Raw genomic sequence first — 23,544 nt, 5'->3', positions numbered from 1 at the left:
GAAATCCAGAGAGGATAAAAGTCTTGTGTGCATGAGAGAGTTGCTCCTTTCATGCTATTCAAAGCAGCAAGAATTTGGAGGTGACCCTGAGTGTCTCCTTGAAGGACGAGTATGTAGCTGTTCAGAATAATGGATGATCAGTCTGTGTAGCATGAAGAAGGTGCTCCTGGCATAATATTAAGTGAAAAGAAAACAGGATGTGGAGTCATGTACTCAGTATGATCACAACTCTGTTAAAAGAAACACTTGTGAGTGAAGGAGACAGGTGAGGAATGTGTAAGAATGATGGTGGGACTGGGGTGGTGGGAGGGTCTATGTCTTAAAATTTCATAAAACAATGTTTTAAAAATAATAGCACTTAAAAAGTTAGTGATGACTGCTGAACTGGGCCAGTGCGCGTTCCCCCGCTGCCCCAGGATCACCCAGCCTTTCTGTTTACAGTGTGGATTTATAAGGAAAGCCAGGGTCACAGTTGACATAAGTGTTGATTTGAGTCCCTTCCTTGGGGGTACCTACACTGTGTCACTCCCATCTTCATATGAAGGAGTATTTGGCCCTTCCTGAATCTTTAAAATGATTAAAAATCTCACTCCAGCCAGTGACAAAGGTTCCCACCACATGGATTGTGTTATCTATAAAACCATTCTGAAGAACCCATCACCCAAGACCAGATTCTGTGCCTGTCTGGGAATGCCATCTCCTCTGTGGTTAATGCCTGCATGAAATAAAATATCTTTCTTGACTTCAAGAAGGAATTTCTCCCCAGTTTAAAAAAAAAGATCCCAATCTGACATCATAATCAATCAGTCTTTTGAGACCAACCAGTTCTTCCCATCCCCTTCCAAAATGGAAGTCAATCAATTCCAAATCCTCAGGGTTCTGTAAGTAGGCCATTCCTGCCATACCTCTGCCCCTGGTAACTACATAAAACCCCAGGCACCCAAGACTGGGTGAATGTGCTTTGCTTCTGTCCCTGGGAAGCAGCTCCACTTCTTTGAGGGAGTTTGGGGGATGGGCAGTGTTTTCGTCTCCGTTGCTTTGCCCACCACATTCCCAGGTTGCCTGTTTTAAAAACAGAATGATCCAGAGTTTGTAAAGATGATTCCTGGTATATTCCCAGCTTGGGCCCTTAAAAATGTAAGCATCTCTTTTTACCGGGAATCACCCAGACACAAGTAACAAATTGGCATCTTTGGATCCACCGTTTGCTTGGGAAGATGGTATAAAGGCAAAATGAGAATGTCGGTGAGCCCAGGTGCGTGTGCCTAGGATCCCGCTGATGGCGCCGTTTCCATACCTGCAGACACTCCTGTGCTCCACAGACAGGTAACGGAGGTGCCACAGTGGCGCCCTCCCCACCCCACCCCCACGTGGCTGCAGCTTGCAATGCTGTGCCCCATTCTCAGCTCAGTCAGACCTGGATGCCTTTCTGCAGGCCTCTGTGTGATATGTTTGATATATTAGGTTGTTATTTAATCCAACTATATATCAAACATATTCCTACAGTGTCTTGCCCTGTCTCCGGGGGTTCCTAATATAGCTTATAAGGCAACAGGAAAGAATGTGTTAGAATCAGAGGTAGATTACTCATTACATCTCTTTTGTTATATTCCATTTCTTCTTGTAGCATTTAAAACCTGTATCTGTACTGCTAGATTATTTTGTTTATTATAGAAACAAATCATAATTAATGATGTTTCATAAGAGCTTAGGTATTATGTATAGCTTAGTTTTGTGCAATGATGAATCCTTAAAGGCTGTGCTCAATGTGGGGGAATAAAACCCATGTTTGTGATACAGGGTCAGGATTATAACCTCCAGACACATCTAGATTTACATTTCATTTTAATTCAGTTTTATCCTGATCTTCAATTTAGAAATTAGTAATTTTCACGATCAAGCTTTCAGCAAAAAATTCAAGCACAAATCAACTCTCTGTAACGTTGCTTTCCACCCACAGTAACAAAATGTATAAACCAAATCAGCCAAACCAAATGTATGGATGGTGAGTCACTGGGCTTTATATAAACCTTGGGGACGAAATATATCTAATAAAGATAATGCAGTGTGGAATATACTCTGTCTGTTGAGTTTCCTGTTGCAGGTTAACTTGTCAGAAGAGGTTGATAATATTTAGAATATGCCGACAATCAGAAAGTGATTCCATAGCCTAATTGGGTGCAACAGGAAGTTCGGGATTGTGAAACATTTTTTCCTGGCACGTAACAGCCTAACTGGGTTAGCTCTGACCTCCTCCCCCTAGAAGAGCCTGTGAAGGATATGTGAGTTCATTCTGATCTCTTTCAACAAAAGACTTAAAACTCTGCTTTCTGAAAGGGGAAGTATTGTGCTAATGGCTCCGATTTTTGGAGCAAAGAGGATGTGCTCTTGTAAAGGTCACTCCTGAACATACAAACACTACTCTATGAAGATAGTGAGCCAGAAGTGTGTACAGGTGGATTAGGAAAGCCTCTTCTGGTGGGTCTAAGAGCCAGCCCAACGCTGCTGGCAGGGACCGCCTAGTGACAGGTCACAGCAGCAGACAAGTGGTGACACAGGGGAGGTCAGTACAGTGTTGGGGCTCCAGCTTCCAGAGTCAGGAAGTGGAGCCTGTCCCTGGGATCCTCCTCATTGAGAAGAGAGCTGTACGCCAGCCAAGATGCTGCCGTAGTCAATGCTACCTTCACGCAGCTAGATGGCGTTGTTTTGGGTTTTAGGCCCAGTTAAAGTTGTTTGGCCAAAATGACAGTCATGGAAAAGCAACAGCAAGCTGTTCTGAATAATGAAAAGCTCAGTTTAAAAGGACCTGAAGTTTGAAGCCCGTACATTAGAGTTGATGTATCTTTTTAGGGTACATTTTGCTGTTGACCAGCAGGCTCTACTGATTAGTTGGGCAAATGCGAAAAGGCAGCCAGATGTTCAGGGAGAAGGATACAGCATTTTCTCTATGACCAAGCAGTGGACATTGAGCTCCTGTACCACTAGCTGCTTCCAGGCCAGGAGACGTGAGGTGGGCGGAAGAGTAAAGGTGAGTGGGGCCCCTAGTCAGCATGTATTCCCACATGACTCCCCACCAAATAGAGCAGTGGGTCTCTCAGACCCTCCTCAGACACACACAGGATTCATGTCACATGGCTTTACAGTGTAACAATTCTACCTAATTAAATCTTTGGGAAAATCCTGTCATCTGTTCTTCATCCATGCTTCCTAGATAGACACTCGAGTGCCTATATATTTTTTTAAGAGTTTGACATTATCTTTAAGAATTTTTCTATCAAATAGAAAGCACAATTAGTAGATTCTGATAAAGGATGCTGCTGCTGCTGCTGCTAAGTCACTTCAGTCGTGTCCGACTCTGTGCGACCCCACAGACAGCAGCCCACCAGACTCCCCCGTCCCTGGGATTCTCCAGGCAAGAACACTGGAGTGGGTTGCCATTTCCTTCTCCAGTGCATGAAAGTGAAAAGTGAAAGTGAAGTCGTTCAGTCATGTCTGACCCTTAGCGACCCCATGGACTGCAGCCTACCAGGCTCCTCCGTCCATGGGATTTTCCAGGCAAGAGTACTGGAGTGGGTTGACATTGCCTTCTCCGCTGATAAAGGACAGATGGATGGATAGATATCTGTAACATAAATCTGGAATGACATACAGGAAAAAAAGAACAGAAATAGTTAAAAGATTATTCCAGTGGTATTTAAAGAAAGAGTGGTGGCTGCTGTGGGAAAACTGCTCCCAAAATACTAATCGGACAAGCTTGGACTTTGTCCATCAGATGTTGCAGAAACATGCAGTTATTCCACATCTGGGTGCAGAGGCCAGTCCCTTCCCAGGTGGCTGGCATAACCATTTGGCAACGCTTTCTCTCTGGCACCTGCTTTGTCTGTTGACTGTTTCCCTGGAGTTTCCCCTAGGACCAGATCAACCTGGGGAGACCAGGCCAGCTGACCAGCTCTGGTCTCTTGGCAGTTCCCGTGGTTCTGAGAAGTTTCCCTTTTATTAGGACTAGTAAGCGTGGTAGTCCTAAAGACAACCCACCTGGGGTCCTCCAGAAGAGAAGCTGACCTGGCTCACATACTGTTCAGGTCTTTGAGTACAGGTAAGGTCTCCCCTCCAGCTCCTCTCAACTCAAAATCAGAAGCAAACCGCTAGTGGCCAGACTCACTACCAAAAGAGAGGAACCTGGGACTGCCTGTTCCACTCAGGTTTCCACCTGGCAGGAAAATGCTTCACTCACGTTATGGAAGTTCTTGTTGTTTGCCTTCTGTTTTTTTCCTGGAGGACATTTAAATTATATGCAGATGTTCACACTTTAAGAAAATTATACCCAAATTTTTTTTTTAATTTCTGATGTGATTTATGACCTTGTTTTTAACTGTAAGTGTCTACAAGGCCTTCGGAGAAGGCAATGGCACCCCACTCCAGTACTCTCGCCTGGAAAATCACATGGACGAAGGAGCCTGGGAGGCTGCAGTCCATGGGGTCGCTAAGAGTCAGACATGGCAGAGCAACTTCACTTTCACTTTTCACTTTCATGCATTGGAGAAGGAAATGGCAACCCACTCCAGTGTTCTTGCCTGGAGAATCCCAGGGACAGAGGAGCCTAGTGGGCTGCCGTCTCTGGGGTTGCACAGGGTTGGACACGACTGAGGCGACTTAGCAGCAATAGCAGCACAAGGCCTTCAGTAACACCAAACACAGCGTGATTCCTAACTGGAAAGATAGTGCAGTGAGTTGTAGTCTGGTTTTAGTGGCCAGCTGTGAGAGAGATGACTATGATGCTTATCAGCACTCAGCTAGGTGATCCCTCAGAGGAGGTTTTCAGGGAGGGAGGCAGAAATGAGGCTAGTGACCCTTAGGCCATCTCCTATGGTTGTCTTCAGCTCCTTCACTGTCAAGTCCGTCGGGGAAGGGACACGATGTTTCAGGGATGTAATTCACAAAGACAAGGGCAAAAAAGAGGACCACAGGCGGAAATGTTCTTCCTCTGCCAGGTGCATGCCCAGGGACCTGTGTAGGAGGATGGGCTTGGTGGACGTTAGTAAAGATCCTTTAGGAAGGAGGCCAAAAGAGAGGAAGGAAGAAAAAATGGAGTCTGTGCTAATTTTAGTCCATGCATTCTTTAAAAAGATTTCACAAACAGAAAATGAAATGTTTGTTTGATATCTGGAGAAGGGCATCAAATTCCCCAATCACTTGGCCAGACAGGGCAGAGCAGGGACTGAAACCCAGTTGTCTATTTCCTGGTTGGGTGTCAAAGGAGGAGCTAGAAGCAGTGCCGACGCTTGACACTTCATTTATCTTTGATTTGTCTTTTTTGTTTGTATTGTAGGTTGTATTCAGAAATAGCAGCTAGAACCTGTATTAGAATTATGGGTGAAGAATAGGGTTCAGGCAGAGAAACAAACTAGTTTAACTCACACTCTGAAAAACTGTTGTTGAAAACCACAAAAAGTATGTGTATTAATAGAAAGAAAAATGAAGTTAATTGGGAGTTATTGAGCATTTACTATATGCTTTGTGTATATTAATAATGTATATATAACTGCCATATTGGATGGCAACCCACTCCAGTATTCTTGCCTGGAGAATCCCAGGGACAGAGGAGCCTGGTGGGCTGCCATCTATGGGGTCGCACAGAGTCGGACACGACTGAAGCGACTTAGCAGCAACAGCAGCAGCAGGCTGGAAGGTAGGTTAGGAAAATGAGTGAACTGCCACAAAGATTATATTCTCAGAATGTTACTGTGTCCAAGCTCATACTGCTTGCCACACAACATGACAGTAAATTAAGAGATGAGGCACGGGGACAAGGAATAGCAACTTTATTCAGAAAGCCAGCCGACAAAGAAGATGGTGACTCCTGTCCCAAAGAACCATCTTCCCTGAGTTAGGATTTAGGCTCCCTTAATACTAAAAGGGAAGAGGGTGTGCTTGGTTGGTACAAACTTCTTGGTTCTGGAATCCTTTGTTCTTGCAGCTGTCCATGTAGGTTTGGTCACAGTGTTTCTATAAACTCAAACATGACACATGTTATTGCCTGTTCTGCAACTTTTTGTCTCTAAATGAATGGAAAAGTGTTATGCCTTTAGAGGCCAGAGCCTTGAGAGTGGGCTACTTTATATATTTCAGGTTCTAGACAACATTCTTAACTCATAGCAAACACAATAGAATACAGATGTTAAAGTTTAAAAACAAAAACAGATCCAATATGGAGTCAGATTTGTCCCTAGAACAAGAATTCCTGAAAGGTCGAAAGACAGAAATGAGTAAAGGCCTCCCTTTTCCGCCCTCTTTTTCCCTCTCCTTCCTCTTCTCCATCAGTACAACAAGAGTCTCAAATGCTCTCTCGTGCACGGGAAGCAGGTAGTGAGGGAGTCAGCCCAAAGTGTGGCCTTTCCCAGAGGGATCTCACCCAACCTCTAACTTTTTAAAAAAGGAGTTCTGGAGAAGATCACCTCACAGGAAGAATGTCAGCAAAAGGGTACTTAGACTTTTCTCAAAGCTACTGAAAAGTCAAAGCTAGAGTCTACTCAACAGTCCAGAAAAGACAGTTGCTGAGTACTACAGGTGACCTGGTCAATAGTCTTTTGGAGTAGAGACCAGGGAAAGAGTATTGTACAGAGGATGAGAGGGTGGATTCAGATCTCAGAGGCTGCAGTTGACACCTTCATTAAGGGCAGGTTCTTAGCTTAACATCTGTTACACTATTTTGTTAAGAGGGCCTCTTAGTAACATGCTGCTGTGTTTTGCATCTGTATATGCGTGAATCAGTGTCAGAGTGTGAGTGCCAGTTGAGGCATACAGGCAGGGCATACAATTAACAACCCACAGTGTTCCACAGGGCAGGAGTCAGTGCCTTGATGTGTATGTCCAGTTATCCCCAGAGATCAGGAAAGGAAAGTTACTGATGCGGGCACTTACTCCATGCCTCTCCCCTTTGCTTACCATGTAAATTGTCCTCTGGCTGAACTCTAGTACTCAGAAACTCATCTTAAATGGATACATTCTCTCAACAAACCTTTTCTGCATGGGTTTCTCTGCCTCATGCTATGCTCCAGAGACATAACTTGGATAAAACAACAGTCCATGCCCTGGAGGAGATCACAGGCTGGTAGGATTCAGCTCACTGGTGTCTTGAGCCCAGGCCTGCATTTACCCTAGGGTAGCCTATACCACGGAGAAGGCGATGGCACCCCACTCCAGTACTCTTGCCTGGAAAATCCCATGGACGGAGGAGCCTGGTGGGCTGCAGTCCATGGGGTCGTGAAGAGTCGGATACGACTGAACGACTTCACTTTCACTTTTCACTTTCATGCATTGGAGAAGGAAATGGCAACCCACTCCAGTGTTCTTGCCTGGAGGATCCCAGGGACAGGGGAGCCTGGTGGGCTGCCGTCTATGGGGTCGCACAGAGTTGGACACGACTGAAGTGACTTAGCAGCAGCAGCAGCCTTTACCACCTGCATCTTGCACCAGATCCTCAGTGATCTGAGCAAGGAAGGGCTGTCCATTTACCGGCCCATTGAGTGAAAGCATTTCCTCATATTCAGGTGTCCTGGTCTGCAAATTATTTCCCAGGGTTTCCTAGCTGCATCTCCAAGTTACTGTTCTTGATCTCCCAGCTACAGTGGGGTTTATTCTATTAACAGTCCAGCATTTGAATTGTGATTCTTTTATTTAGGGAAAGCCTTCAAAGACTACGCCCGTTCCACTTGTCTCCTTTTTTGCAACGTGGTTAAGCATATGTCCTTCTTCTTCTTGCTGCCCTCACACCCCTCTCCCAGAGTCCATCCTGTATGTTGGTGGCAGGAGCTAAAGCCAACAGGAACTCAGACTGCAGTACCATGGCTTTTCATGAATTCTCCTTGACTTGGAAAAATCCCATTTTCTCTTAGGCTAGAAGTTGTATGGTGTGAGGAAACATCAAGTGTTAATGCATAATTTCAGCAGGAGAGATAAAGTGGGCATTTAGTCTTGATGGTAAATCTGGCCTGCAGAAAGATACAGATCCGGCAGGTAGAAAGCAGATATCATCATGGAACTGTGCCCAACTGCAGCATTTAAATGTTTACTCTCCATCACAGTCAGCTTTATTAAGCCTTTTGTTTGGAAACTCTCATACTTTTTAATCAAAGCAAATGTCTCCCAGAGATAAGGCTTCCTGCCATGTCTATTTTGAAATCTAGAGATCTTATAGAAAGGAAAAGATATTCATCAAAGGGCATTACAACACTTACCATGGCAAGAAAAATATGTGGGTATAAGAAATATTTCCAAGTTGAGTATATATTTCAAGCACATGGGGTTTTTTTAGATTTATTTGGAGTATAGTTGATTTACAGTGTTGCATTGGTTTTGGTATATAGCAAAGTGACTTGTTTTATACACACACACACACACGTATATTCGTTCTTTTTCAGATTCTTTTCTCATATAGGTTATCACAGAATACTGAGTAGAGTTCCTTGTGCTACACAGTAGGTCCTTGATGGTTATCTGTCTTATATATAGTAGTGTGCATATGGCATATGTTAATCCATGTGTCTTATGAAAACAAAACGGAATACTTCAAGGGTAGCAAAAGATATGGGAGAGGTCTTTTACGTTGATTCTAATGAGATATTCTTTTAGATCTGTCCATGCTTAGAGTTTGCACTTAGTTTTAAGGAAATTCCATTTTTATGCATGTTAAAATTTGGGAAATCAGAAACCTCCTGTGAAGTGGACTCGATCTTAGAAGCCATAGCATAGCTGAGGGCCTGTGAAAAGGGCCTGGGAGATGTTAGGAGCCACCAGCAAGCCTCCATCTCCTCATTTGCAAAAGGAGTAGGAGCTCCATTTGGACTCAGACACTCTGGCTTCCCCAGTGCTTATATCTTTTATAAGCTTAACTTTTCTTAACTTTTGCAGAACAAATTTCCAGAAAAGTTCTTAATTCAAGGTCACTGAATACACCGATCAGAGCCCAGTACCATTTCTTCATGGCTTGTGTATTTGGGTTGGCCAAAAAGTTCAGTTGAGTTTTTCCCTAAAGATGTTACAGAAAACCCAAATGAACTTGTTGGCCAACTCAATATACCAGTACCTTTTATGCCAGAGTGTGTTACGATGGGTTGTTTTATGTTTCAATAAACAAATTTTATATTCCACCATTACCACAGGCTTCCCCACCCCAGGAATCCAAACTTAATCTTTTGGAACTGAGCCCATTTCTATCCTGAATGCTCCTGGAGCAAGACTTTGTCAGAAATAGAGAATATACTGCTTCTGTCTCAGAACTTCTCAAGTGCTGCCGTCCGTCTTCACATCCACAGGACTTGCGTGGAAATATTTTTCTGATAATGAGTTATTCAAACAGAAATGAGAATGGCCACATCTTGAATCATGAGAGATCCCATAAAGAATAGGGAACTGGAAAAGCATTGTATCTGTGTATCCATCCTGTTTGGTGGTTCACATGGGACCATGTGTGAGCCGACTTGGAGCCTCTGACCTGAAGTCTGCCCCCAGCTGATGCCCTAAGAGGTGGCCTGGTCTGGGAAAAGCCTATCCTGATGAAGGCTGAGAAGCTTAGATTTAGATCATGTCTAGAGTCTTCGCGCCTCCACTGGCCTCTTCGGGCCAGTATTCCACCTCCCTCAGCCTGAGTATTCCAATGTAAATATAAGGATAAAGATAACTTCAGTGCAAGACTTTTTGCTTTTTTGGTGAGAATTAAACAAGTCAGTGTGCATGGAAGTAAATACCTGCACATAGTAGGCACTCTTAAAAACGTATTGCTGTTGTACATTGGTAGTGTACTTAGTGCCACTGAATGGTATACTTTAAGTTGATTTGAAGAGTAAATTTTGTGTTACATTTATTTTACCAACACACACAAAGAAAACTATTGCTGTCCTTGACCATCATCTCTTAATGCCTGAAAGGTACCAGCCACATCTTTAAGGTACTGTGACCAAAGAGGCACTTATCCATATCCACACTGGCTCATGGCCACAGAGCAATGCTGCTGGAGGGGACCTTGCAGGTTATCTAGTCTGGCCACCCTTTATGGTGATGCTCTGTCCCACTGAGCTTGGGACTAGGGTCTTTACACTTGCCCAACTTCCCAAAAGCTTCTCTTCAACAACCCAGACATTTTGGCAGCAGGAGACCTGGTGATGGCGAATTTCAAGCAGAGCCCTGATGACCTGAGAGCCCCAGTGCAGTCAGAGCCTGTTTTCTTCCCCAGGTGGAACCATGCCTCAGGCTTCCAAGGGGCCAGCCCTACCTTGATGTCACATTGCCTGGCTTCCTTTCTACCACGTGTGATCTCTGGTTGGCATGTGACTCTCTGCTCAACCACAGAAATGCAAATACTATTTTACCTTTGTTTTCACCCAAGAGAAATAAGGTTTTTCAACAGCTAATAGCCATCTTCCTTTTTTCAACCCATTTTTCAGGCCCTACACGGCGAGAGAGTGTGCTACCACTTAGTCTTTGAATTTTGATTATTGATTTTTTTTTGATTATTGATTATTTTGATTTGAGTTGTTGATGTTGATGAAACCATTTGTATATATTTGTATATATTTTATTTCCCAGTGAATTTATGTCTTTTTAAAGACTCTGGTCTGGAAAAATCATCCGTCTTAAAATGGCCTGATTTTAAATGTGTACAGAATCTCAATGCTGGTAATTTTTATCTTTTAGAGAGGGGGTGGGGGGAGGTAGCAGATGGAGAGGCCTCCAGCCAACTTAAGCCTTTCTACCCTGGGTATGGTTTATCCATAAGAAGCCATGTACAGTTGAAGAGCCAGGTGACCGAGAAGTAAGTCATTTGGCAGAAAATGTCCTTTGGGATATGAATTGTGTATGATGCTGTTTTCTTTTGGTTATAGCAAGCGGACGAGACCCTGGATTTTGAAGAACAGATCTTGGAGGCTGCTAAATCCATTGCTGCTGCCACGAGTGCCCTGGTCAAATCGGCCTCGGCAGCCCAGAGGGAGCTGGTGGCCCAAGGAAAGGTTTGTAAACCTCGCTGGCCACGTGAGGAACGTCAGGCTGCTGGAGCCTCTGAGGACCGAGGGAAAGGCAGTACCACGTGTGTTCTGAGCGAGGAAGCCCTGTCGCCCCATCCTTCCCCGAGTCACCCCGCTCTGCCCATCGCACTGCACACTCTGCTTCAGCTTAACATACAGAATGAAGGATTTGGCTTCCAGGCCTCTCACCTGCTTCTTATTAAGGAGAGCTCCCACTCCAGGCAGCCATCAGGGCCTGAACATTCATTTATCTCCCTGCTGTCCATTAGTCTATTTAAAGATGTAAACTGTCATATGTTCCCGGTGGATGGCTATATAAGCACCATAGTCAGGGGCTTTGTAATACCTTGTTCAGTTCCAGTGACTCCATTTTCTTAGGACTGTTGAGCTGAATGCCATCCAGCTCTGCAGTTAGCATTTTCCTGAGTCCTTTGGTCAAAAAACTGGTCTGTTTTTAAAGCTGAGATTTCTTCGACCTGCTTTATCTGCAGTCACCCATTCCATCTGCATTAGCCTGAAAGCTTAGTTCTTTTTCAGTGATCCAGAGGATTAATAGTACATTAGACTAATCCTGCGTGTGGGAAGGCCTTTCAATTGAAAATATTCCATGTGTCCTGTTATGCCTATATAGCATGGAACCACTCCATCAAAATTACATCTTGCAGAAAAGACTTTCAATCATAGAGGCACCACAGAAATCCTGACAGGTTGGGGAGATTTGGTCACCATACCTGTCAGTCACTTCTGTTTGATATTAAAAGCTCTTTACTGTCAGTGTACAGATGACAGATGCAATTGTGTCTTGACCTAAAAACTTGCAATAGAGATGGCTAGGCTCAGCTAGTGGCCTTCCGTTTTCCTCCATGAAGTCTCTCGTAAGCTTGTTTGTTTTTGTTGTTTAGTCGCTAAGTCGTGTCCTACTCTTTCGCAACTCCATGGACTACAGCCCGCCAGTCTCCTCTGTCTATGGAAATATTTCGGCAAGAATACTGGAGTGTGTTGCCATTTCCTCCTCCAGAGGATCTTCCCAACCCAGGGATTGAACCATTTCTCCTGCATTGGCACACATATTCTTTACCCACTGAGCCACCAGGGAAGCTTAGCCATGTCTTAATCCAACCTGCGTACACTGGCTCCTCTTTCCAAACCATTGTGTTCCAATTTAATGTATGCACATCTCCCCAGCCAGCATAAATCTGTCCCTTTCCCCTTCTCACTAATCCCCTATTGATGGAGCAGAGTGCAGTCCTTACTCACCTAGGACTTGTTAACTGGTTGATCTGTAAAGACCAAATATGGATCACTGAGAAGAATATCCTACCTAGAAAGTTCAGTTCATCTGCATCTTGATGAAGACTCGTCTGCATGCTGGACAGAGGGTTGGATACTAGAGAACTGAACTTGAGCATGGCCAAGGCTTTGTCCTCCAAGGAACTTATATGTTCAAGCATTTAAAAAGTTGGTAACAGAGGTTCTCAGAGTTGGACATGACTTGGCAACTGAACAACAACAGCAGCGGTCCAGCTGGATTGGGGGAACTGTATGCAGAACCCTGGGGCCTTATCTGACCTTCAACAAGCCCTCATGTGATGCCTGTAATTGCTAAGAGATCCCCAGTTTCATATTCAAATTTAGCTACTCATCTCTTACCTCTCCACACACCTCCCACCAGTAAAGGTATTTGCTCCCATAGTTCCTTCTACATCTGGTCAGAAAACGTTTTATTTGTTGCCATAATTTCTAAATAGAAACAGAGATCATCCTACTTCCAGCTTCTTACTTCTATACCCACCCCTGACAAAATGGTCTGTATTTCCTTAAGACAAGGATCTGTGCTCAGTTGTACAGAGATGTACTCCTTTTTTAACATCATCTGCCAGAAAGTCACAGTGTGACTTCCAGAGTCAGGAATCAGGAGAGATTTCAGCTTCCCTCACCTCTTAAATGAAGAGGCCTCCATGGCTCCCGTGTTAGAAACGGGGAGGGGTCAGCAGAGGAAACAGACATATCAAGATAGCCCCATCCATTGTTCCTAAGCCATTTTCCCAGAAATGTAGTACCTGATGGCTAAAAGGAGGCCATTGAGAGCGTTTCCAGTCGCCTGTGGCCCAGGTGGAAACCGGCCAGGACCTGCAGTCTTGGAGCTGCTAGGGTCCTGTGTGGGAAAAGGTGCCATTGGCAGGGGTCCCCGGGAGATGCTGCATGTCTGATGAGCTGCTTTTCTGTCCAGTTGCAGGTCATGAGTAGGGCATGAGCGGTGCAGTCACCCTGCACCTTCCCACTCTCCTTACCCCTTCTATGCTCCTCTCTAGGTGGGTTCCATTCCTGCCAATGCTGCGGACGACGGACAGTGGTCGCAGGGCCTGATTTCTGCCGTGAGTCGCTCTCTCCTTCTTCCCCGTTGGCTTTTTAGATCCCCTGAGGGAGGTTTGGGCTGGGGGTCACTTCTCTGTTGACTGTCGCCAGGCCCGGATGGTGGCAGCCGCGACCAGCAGTCTCTGCGAGGCAGCCAACGCCTCAGTGCAGGGACACGCCAGCGAGGAGAAGCTCATCTCATCTGCCAAGCAGGTAGCTGCATCCACGGCTCAGCTGCTTGTGGCCTGCAAGGTGAAGGCTGATCAGGATTCGGAGGCCATGAGGCGGCTACAGGTAATGGTCACTGATGCTGGTGGGAAAATACTCCTGTTGGAGCGGGTAAGTGTCACCAGAGGGTAAGCAGTCTAACTTTCTTGGCATGACCTACTGGACCTTCCATCAGCCAGCTCTGTCCCACGTTTCTCATTTCCTGCCACGTGAGGCATGCATCCTATACCTTCCGCCCCGCCAAACTGATGTTCTCCACATGTACTTTCTGGTCTCATGTCTTGGGGCCCTCCTCCCACCAGACCAATCTTGGTGAACTCCTGCTCATCCTTCATGACTCATCTCCAAAGCCACCTCTTCTGGGAAGCCCTCCTTGACTCCTAGGCCTTGGGGAGTCAGTCCTTTTTCTGCCCTGCCAGAGCCTCTGAACAGACCAACCTAATGGTTCCTGTCACCCTGTACCACCAGATTTATCTGTATGTCTGCCTTTGATGAGACTGAGCTTCTTGGGTGCAGGTCCCAGATCTTTATCTTTGCATCTCACCCCTAAGATGGTACCTGTTTCAGTGAAGGCTCTCATTTAGTGTTTGCTAAAGAAAGGAGCCAAAGGACTGAAGAATTTATATGAGATGCTGCTAAGGTTTCCCAGAGCTCAAAGAACATACTTATGAGGGTGACACATGAATCCTGCCCAGTGGATCTAAGTTTTCCTGATTGTTTTCATTATAAAAGTATTTTAAACACAGTAAAGGAAATGTGGGAATGAAAAAGATAGCCTCAGCATCTTCATGTGTCCAATGTTATGTTTTTTCTCATCCTATTTTTATCTTATATAAAATGCTTTTGTCTAGTTGTCATCCTAAGCAGAGACAGTCTGCATTTTTTCACTTCACATTTTATTACACTTTTTTTTTCCTGGAAGAAAAGTCTTCGTAATGGCCCTATGCAATGCTAACTGGTTCATTCTTCATGAGTCTCATTTTTAATGATTGCATGACATTCTATCAACTAATTATTCCAGAATTTCTCTTTACAAAATTAGACATATTTGTGTCCAGTTTTCTAGATGTTTGCTATTATAAATGTTGTAATGCACATTGTTTATGTTGCTAAAAATGTTTATGTAAGATCATAACTGGCAGAAATATTTGAATGATTCCAGTGAAACTCCAGACTTTTTTGTTATTTCCTAAGTTGTAAAGTGTGTTACGGTCGTTTGGTCCTCCTGTGTCAATCTCTCTCCTTCACCTGCCTTCATTTTTCTCCTGGCATAAACCCAGGGGGGAAGTCGGGAGCTGCATGTTTGTGAATGTGTGATTTATGGATTTGGGGGACACTTCTTTGGAAAATATCCTGAGTTAAGAGATACCTGTGTTCAAGACCTCTACAGATACCTAGGTTCAAGACCTTGATGCCTCTACAATTCATTAAGTGCAATGTCCTATACAAATCATTTCAAACCTTTCAGGCCTCAGTTGCCTCTTTCGTAAAATGAGGATAGAGATGCTGGCACTGGCTCTTACAAGAATCAAGAAATGTGAAAGTGCTTTTGTAAGTCCTAAGGATTTACACAGGTGTAGCCGAGCATCACTCTTATGTCATCATTTCTGACTTAACTGTATGCTGCAATGTTGTATGAGTCCCTTACAATGACCCAGAGGTTCTCTGGGGCTACACAGACCTCTGTTCGAATCCCAGCTCTATAATTTATCAGCTGCAGAATCTTAGGTTACTCAACTTCACTTTCTACATAGAAAAGTGCACTAATAATTTCTGACCTTCCCTTCTTGTGCAAGCCTTCATGGTCCCCTTTGGCCACTTTTCTTTTTTTAAACCCCTTGGCCACTTTAAACCACCAACCAGATGAGCCAGTTAACTTTTTATTTTCATATTTATTTATTTATTTGATCATACTGGGTCTTAGTTGCAGCATGTGGGAATCTAGTTGCCTGACCAGAGATCAAACCTGGACCCCCTATTTTGGGAGTGTGAAATCTTAACCATTGGACCACCAGGGAAGTCCCCAGTTAACTTTGAGAAAATTTCATCACTCTGATGGCTTACCCTCAAGTGCAAGTTCTTGACTCTAAGGGGGCTGGGCAAGGACTATGGGAGATTTAACAAAACCTTAACCACAATGAAAAGGAAATTCCAAACCTCAGGTGGCAGAGGGCAAGCCCCCTGGTCCACCCTCGCTGCAGATCCAGGCTGCATAAGGACCATCCCTTCTGTAACTGTCTTTACCACCTGCCACTTCCTTGAGCCTGCAGCCCAAGGCCAGCTGTGACTCTAAAACCACTTCTGTAAAGGCCCTAGTTACTGCAGGGCTCCGTTCCTCCGGTGGCGGGGGGCGGGGGGTAGGTTGTGTTCCCTTCATTCCCTCAGAAAGCCTTAGGTGGGCACAAGCCCTGGGTACCCACTGCTCCCAGTGCTGGGGATGCAAAGATTCAAGTCACAGCCCCTGCCTTCAAGTTACTCACTGTCCAGGGACGAGAGAGGCAACCAAAAGTGTGGTAAGGGCTGCAAAGAAGCCAGCACAGAGCATTCCAGGGGCGCGTGGGAGGGTGTGGGTAAGGCCAAGGCGGACAGAAAAAGTGATCTCTGAGCCAATTCCTCAAGTATGCCTCAGCTGGATGGGGCAGGAGGAGGTGAATTTCTCACCCAGGAGACAGGTCCTGAGCAAGCTTCTGTTAACCTTCGTATCATAGTGCTATAATCGTGTGTTCACATAACTGTAATTCCCATTAGAATTGCATGTTCCTTGGGAGCCAGGAAGTGTGTCTCAATCTAATGAATGAGCTAAGGTTAGGTAGGTGCCAATGCTGGTAGAATCAATGGATGGATGGATTGGATGGATGGATGGATGAGTGGACGGACAGACAAATGAATACTACCTAGAGAGAAACTGTGTTGTATATAATTGGGTGATAAATAGATACCTAGTCTCGTGAGCTGTGCCTCCATGTCTGTTCTTGCTGAATCCAAATGACTGTTTTTAATGGTATCATGTGTGTCTTGTCCCCTCTCCAGGCAGCAGGAAATGCTGTGAAAAGAGCCTCAGACAACCTTGTTCGTGCAGCCCAGAAGGCAGCATTTGGCAAAGCTGATGATGACGATGTTGTAGTGAAAACAAAGTTTGTAGGGGGCATTGCTCAGGTTTGTGATTAAACCCAGACAGTGTTTACTCCTAAGATGAGCACTGAGTTATAATAGAGACACAAAATAACAGTGGCCTAAACAGGATGGGAGTTTATTTCTCCCTGGTAAGACAGTCTTGGGTATAAGGAGTCCAGGCATGGTATGGCGGCTTCTTTATGTCTGAGATCCAGGTTCCATCTGCCTTATCACTCCACCATCCCCAAGATGTTCCCTTGGCCACTCGGTCTGAGATGGCTTGATAATCGCCTCAGGTTTCCAGCCAGCAGGAAGATGAAAAGTTAGGGCAGGCATGACTTTGAAGTTGTCTGCCTCAGTTAATTCACATGCCATTGGCCAGCACTCGGTCACATGGCCAACCTAGCTGCAAAGGATGCAAAGAAACGCAGTATTCTTCTCTGAGTAGTAGTGTGCCTGCCTAAAAATCAGGGATTCTCTTATAGAAAAGGGAAAGAAGAGAGTTAGAGGACAGCAATATTATCTTCAAATGTTGCATTTGGAGCTGCTACTCCAGATCTTTGGCCCTAGAGAAAGAATGAACGATGACCCTCTCCCAGAAGTTTTACAAGAGTGGATGGGAATCTGACTTATGCGGGCCTGCATTCTTGTGCATGGGAGTGCGGTGGAAAGGTCAGGAAACTGGGCTTGCAGTTTGGGTATGTTCATATAAATCCTTCATGTAAGATGGGTTTTCCACCAGGAGCACTGAGGTTCCGTGGCTGAACTTACTCATTCCCACACCTTCCTTAGCTCCTCCTGAACCATTTCCTGTATTTGGAAATACATAGGATACATTTTTTGGAGAAGGAAATGGCAACCCACTCCAGTATTCTTGCCTAGAGAATCCTATGGATGGAAGAGCCTGGTGGGCTGCTATCCATAGGGTCACACAGAGTCAGACACGACTGAAGCGACTTAGCATGCATGCATGCATTGGAGAAGGAAATGGCAACCCACTCCAGTGTTCTTGCCTGGAGAATCCCAGGGACAGAGGAGCCTGGTGGGCTGCCATCTATGGGGTCACACAGAGTCAGACATAACTGAAGTGACTTAGCAGCAGCAGCAGCAGGATACATTTTTACCGGAATCTCTTTCTCAATACAGTAGTTCCATGAGAAATTCCATGAAGAAGATTCTGTGATCCAGCAGTTCTGGGAATGGCTGAACTCTGTTCTCCTTCCTTAGATATCACAATGCTCGTTAGTCTAGCAAGGCTCTGAAAAGACCTTTGCTTTTCAGAAATCTATGTGGCTTTCTAGAGCACAGGCTTACCCTTTCCCCTTGAAACCTGTGAACTAATATTCTTCAGATCACACCTTAGAGGCTTGAAATAAATATATGAAAGCTGTCTAATAGTTAAGGGCTCCAGTTTTAGCTTCAAGAATACCTGAGATGGGTCCTACTCCACTAGCTGAGGCCCTTCGGGAAAGTGGACCCACATCTCTTGAGCTTCACGTTTCTCTTTGGAACAATGAGACATTATCAATAGGCCACACTTTACAATGTCACCATGGAGGTGATGGAACACTCTATGTAAAGTGCTTAAACCAGAGCCGGGTGCATTGTAGGGATGCAGGTTATGTCGGTTATTAAATCAGGGGCCAGAAATCAGCGGCCAGAAATCAGCTTATTGTCTTGGATCACTAGTCTTAAAACCTGAACCATGGCCCAGAGGTGGGTCTCCAGAGCTAAGAATACACAGTCTTGAAGCAGTGCTGTGTCCCGTGGTAGCAGAGGCTGTGGGAGCTCTTGAGGCAGGCATGGAGGGGAGGGCAGTTTGCTAGAATCTTTCACACCCCTCCAGCTTGATGCTTTCCCTCTAGATCATCGCCGCCCAGGAGGAAATGCTGAAGAAGGAACGAGAACTGGAAGAAGCAAGGAAAAAACTGGCCCAGATCCGCCAACAGCAGTATAAATTCCTACCCACTGAGCTGAGGGAGGACGAAGGATAAGGCCAGAGCCAGGGGTGCGCGCCCCAGGGGACGGCCGCGCGCGAACTGGACAGACAGCGGTCCTGGGAGGCCGGGCACTGCCCAGGCACCGCCCACCTCCCCCTGGGGCGAGCCCGGGGCCTGAGCGCTCCGGCTCCCTCCGCTGTGCCGTCAGGCACCGGCTGCATGATCGTGATGTCGCACGGTACAGTGAGTGCCCCCCACAGCTCCTCCGCCGCCTCCCCCCACCTCACACATCTCAGGAGAGAGGGGCGCGGGCTCACGGACTGTTACCAAAACGAAGGCAGTATTACGTCGCCCTCGGACACTCGTGCTTCTGTCGGTCCTTTTCTAGGCCTGCTGCTGGGCCTGCTGTGAAATCTTAATAGGAAAAAACGAAAACAGCTCGGGGGAAATCATTAATGCCATAGATACTCAAAGATCTTCTTCTCCCTCTCAGGCGAAGGTGGACATTGGAGTTGGACACAGTTCATAAAAGCCAGAAACATAAACCAGTGTGGACTCCAGGAGGGCAGCTCAGGCCTTCCTGCCTGTCACTAGCACTGGTTCACCCGGAGGGTGAACAATACCTGCTCCTGTTTGCACGCTTTTTTGCCTCCGTGTGTAAGCTCCTTGTACAATCTAGCTCCAACTTGTATTCTGTGGCCCAGAAAATTGAATGATTTTTTTTCCTCCATAATCCAAAGGACAGAGGCATGGGGGACTGTCAGGGCTCGGTGAGCAGGGGCTGTAATAAAATGTGTGGGCTCCTTACTCTGCAGAGGCTGTTTGAGTTCATACAAATTCATCCACATAAACCCAGGTCCTCCAGGTAGCAGTCAATACAGCAGCCCCCACCTTAGGCATTCAAACTGAGGGTTCAACTCCAGTAAAGCCATTCCTTGGTGACCCTGTCTTCTAGGTCCCATATCAGATTTTCTGCTCTCAAAATGGTCAGCATTCAGAATTCTGTTTAAAAATCTGTCACCCACTCTCTAACCCAAGATGGATGTTTTCTCTATGTCCTGATAGTCCTAAAACCTAGATGCGTTCTAACACCATAATGAATTTTTAACAACATAGTTTTGCTAATTAGCCCATCTTAAAAGTGATGACATACGATATTTTCAGAGTTTGTCTTCTGGATGCGACAGTTCAAGAATCTTATATTTCCCACCCCCACCTCCTTTCTCTTTTCAGAGCCCTCTCCTTGGAAGGGCATTTTAAGACTTTTTTGAGCCTTATCCCAAGACAGTATGTGAAGGATGAATGGCTTGTGGGATAGCTACTAATGCCAGGTAGCAGGTGTCTTTGAAAAAAATTTAATTGAGGGAAGACAGTGGTGATGGAGGTATGTGGTTTTTTAAAGCTGGTAACTGTTGACAGCAGTCATCCTCCATTTATCCAGTCCTGTGGTCTCACATCTCATATTTCATTCACAGGATAGCTTGAATATTCCACCCAGGGAAAAGATGATGCTTTGGTTCTCAAAAAGAATCACCTGTAGACTTTGCCCAATGGTCCTGCTTTAACAGACCCTGGCCCATGCCATGGTTGTAAAATGCAGTTAAACTTTGGATGGCTCCTCCTATTTATAAGAGACTTGTAAGTACTCCACATAGAATTTTTTCCCAGGCACGTAGGAAGCTACAAGAAATACAGTATAAATGAGAAGCAAGTGGAGAGAGTCTGTAGAGAGCTAGGGATGAAGGAATCAACCCTAAAGAAGAGGGAGCTGGCCGGGCCCTGCCATCTAATGGGAGAAACTAACAAATCTGTGGCTCGCCCTGCTCAAGTGTGGCCAGCACAAGTCTTCACTGCTGTCTGGGCTGCACCCTGTCATTTCTTAGCCCGTGGGCTGGGGGCTGTCTCCAAGAATCCCTTTGCAGGTGGGCGTACCATGCTTTCTGAGACTCTTAGGAATCAGATCCAGAGGCTCAGGATCTAGATGTGCTAATGGCCTCACATAGCAGGCCTCTGGGGAGCCCCACCACACCCCACCATCACCTCCTTGTCTTCCAGGCTATGTGATTGCTCCTCCCCTTCCAGCTGTCCTGGGTCACAGCCTGGCATCCCAGGAGCCAGCCAGTGAGTTCTGTGTCCCTGCCTCAGAGTCGTTTAAAACCTGTCCTGAGTTTGATATCAGAAAGCCAGGTGGAAGGCCTGCCCTTTTTAAACTCCAAAAAACAGGTAGGGAATAAAGTTGATTTTGTAGGACCTGGGTGAATGTCCTCCATCCGGCACGTTCTGCAGCTGTGAGCATTAGGGAAGCTGGTTCCCCACCTGGCGTGTTGCTGGTTTTTCATCTGCCCCTCCCCCGTCCACCCTTTGCCACATACGTGAGTGGCCTCGTGACTGACTTGGTCTCTCCCCATTTCATGAAATGGGGGAAAGGCTGTGCTTCGGGCATGATGTAATAGGTGCTCCTGTAGGTGTGCCCGGATGGCAGCAAGGGAGGGAGGGTTCTGGTTTTCCTTCAAAGGGAAATATGAATTTGGGGGGAGCGGGTGTGAATTTTCATTTCAGAGCCTCTAACAAGAGAGTGGTTTCAGATGGAAAATGGTTCCAAGCCTGGAGCATAAAGATGCCTCTCTGTGTGAAGGGGGAGTAGGTATGTAGGTGTGTGCCCCATGAGAGGAACTGACAGGAAACTTGAACTGATCTGAAGGTCAAAAAAAGGAACCTGAACTGGAGTTCAGAACTGCCAGGTGATTGGGGAGTTTGGGCTTTGCTTGGTTCTGCCTTTCAGAAGAAGTCTTTGAGTAAGAATGCTCAAGCCAATTCAGTTGAACAAGCAGCTCTTGTTTAAGTTGCTGGCATCGGGTCAGGTGCAGGCCAGGTGATCAGTGCCAGCAGGAACCTTGGGTTGTAGGCACCTTTCAGTCCGGTGTTGTGAGCCCCCCAGGCCGCCGGCAGAGCACTCACATGGTTAAGTGATGAGCCCTGTGTGCTTTATCCCAGAAAGCCCCTTAGGGCTCCTCATGGGTTCTCCTTGCTTGCGTTCTAGGTGAGTTTACAGACAACCAAAGTGTATTCCATATTTCTCAAAATGTTACAACCAAAATTCACCCAGGAGAGTGAACCCTACCACCCATGTGTTCCCAAAGCCACAACCTCACACGGGAGCCAGGCAGCAGGGTGATGTGGTGAGCAAGCCTGCTTCCTCCATGGGTGTGAACCCCCAGGTATCCCCCAGCGCTGAGGTTCTGGACACTGGCTGGGCCCCCAGGGATCGGGCTGTGTGCTCCCAGCACAGGCTATCCATATGTTTCAGCACTCAGAATCCTGGAGGAGGCAGCCTCTGCTGACCGAGGTGATGGCTATCTCTCAGAGCTTTGAGGGGATCCCACGGAACTGGGGGATATTCACTTCAGGCTCAGAGGCAGTAGAATTAAAAAACCCAGTGGTCCTAAGAGCTTATCAGCAACTCAAGTCCCACCTCAGCACAGCCTCCTCCAAGTGCTGGCCTCAGGATGGCCTCTGGTGGAGCAGGCATCTTCCCCTACAGAGTCCCCAGGCGCCATATTTAAATGTCCCTGAGATGACTGCTCCATCCTTCTGAGCATCTGCTCGGTGTGTTATGTTCACGGGCATTAGGAACAGGCATGTGACAGAGCATCTGTGAACTGAAGAAACAAACACTACAAAGAGAGTTCTTCTCTGTAAAGAGGTTTGGCTTTGCCTTCCTCAGAGCCCCCTCCCACCCCCATAGGCGTCCCAGTCGTGTGAGCAGCTCCTGATTCCACAAAGCATGCAGCTGGGTCTCCCTTGGCTACCTTCTTTCCAAGCTGATAAAGCTGCAAGGAAGTGGGATAGCCGAGTTCTGCCCTGGGTCGTGATGTCTTTATTGATCTGGTCGCATAAATTTTTTTTTTTTTATTATTCACCAGAAATAAACTTGTAAAGGACTGAACCCGTGTGAAAGTCTCACGGGAATGGGAACATGGAAAAGAGGAAGAGGAGACTGTGTCTTTATCATGTGAGAGAAACTCCCCTTTGAGCACTAGCTCTGTAGTCACCAACCTGTGTTAGAGGAGGGGAGAGAGTGAGTGTGTGTGTGTGTGTGTGTGTGTGTGTGTGTGTGTGTGAGGGAGAGAGAGACCAAGGCAAAGCCACAGGGAACCACTGAATTCCATACAGCATTGTTGACTCTGGAGGAAATCCAAGTAAGAAATAGACCCTAAGTAGGAAGATGCTATTCTCCTCCTCCTAAAGAAGCAGGGTCCCAGACAAGGAGTTCAGGCCGTGGGACCACACACATCCCCTGATGCGAAGGTTGCACAGCTGGATGCCCTGTGCAGATGTTCTTCCGTGAACCTGACTCGGAGCCTGACCCCAGAAGATCATTTTACCTTCAGCAGCCGAGGCAGAAAGGCAGCCTCCAGAGATTGTGACCCCTCCTTCCTGTAGAGAGTGGGCACGCAGGTTGTTTGGCCAGAGTCCTTGTTTGGGGGAACCAGACTTGGCGAAACTGTGCATCATTTCTAGTCTGTGAGAGGGTAATGTCAAAGATTCACCATAGCGACGGAGAGAATGTCACCACTATGTCTGACAACTAAGAGGCTTTTTCCTCTTAAAATGGTGATTTAGAATCACTAAGCCCATTAGTCATGTTTTTCTATCTTTGACTTAAAAATGGGGGTGGGACTATCAGAGAAAGGAAGGTGGGAAGTCTGAGATGTGCGGTCCAAGAGTGGGTGAGGGGGTGCCCATGTTTGTGGGGTGTCCTGGATGGACTGCACTGGACATGCAACCCTCTCAGCCCTGGCCAACAATGGGGAAGGTGCTGTGGCTGTTTTTCAGAGGGACAACAACTCAGGAAAGTTGGGCAGTGGTAGGCGTGAGATTGGAAG

At 46.2% G+C, this 23,544-nt stretch overlaps 1 protein-coding gene across 10 annotated transcripts in view; it reads left to right on the top strand.

Moving 5' to 3' along the window:
- Positions 1–19,465, top strand: part of TLN2 (talin 2) — a 495,219-nt gene extending 475,754 nt beyond the window's left edge. For 8 of the 10 annotated variants that reach the window (XM_061431110.1, XM_061431111.1, XM_061431114.1 and 5 more), the window contains 5 exons: positions 10,881–11,006; positions 13,334–13,396; positions 13,488–13,715; positions 16,635–16,760; positions 18,584–19,465. In XM_061431110.1, the coding sequence (XP_061287094.1) occupies positions 10,881–11,006; positions 13,334–13,396; positions 13,488–13,715; positions 16,635–16,760; positions 18,584–18,712 (672 nt within the window). In that variant the 3' untranslated portion in view covers positions 18,713–19,465. The remainder of the gene's footprint in view (positions 1–10,880; positions 11,007–13,333; positions 13,397–13,487; positions 13,716–16,634; positions 16,761–18,583) is intronic. The other 2 variants (XM_061431113.1, XM_061431112.1) reach the window with 1 other exon arrangement.
- Positions 19,466–23,544: the final 4,079 nt, after the last annotated feature.

The sequence above is a fragment of the Bos javanicus genome, chromosome 10, assembly GCF_032452875.1.
Source record: "Bos javanicus breed banteng chromosome 10, ARS-OSU_banteng_1.0, whole genome shotgun sequence".
NCBI lineage: Eukaryota > Metazoa > Chordata > Mammalia > Artiodactyla > Bovidae > Bos > Bos javanicus.
This window is presented reverse-complemented; position numbering and strand designations above follow the sequence as displayed.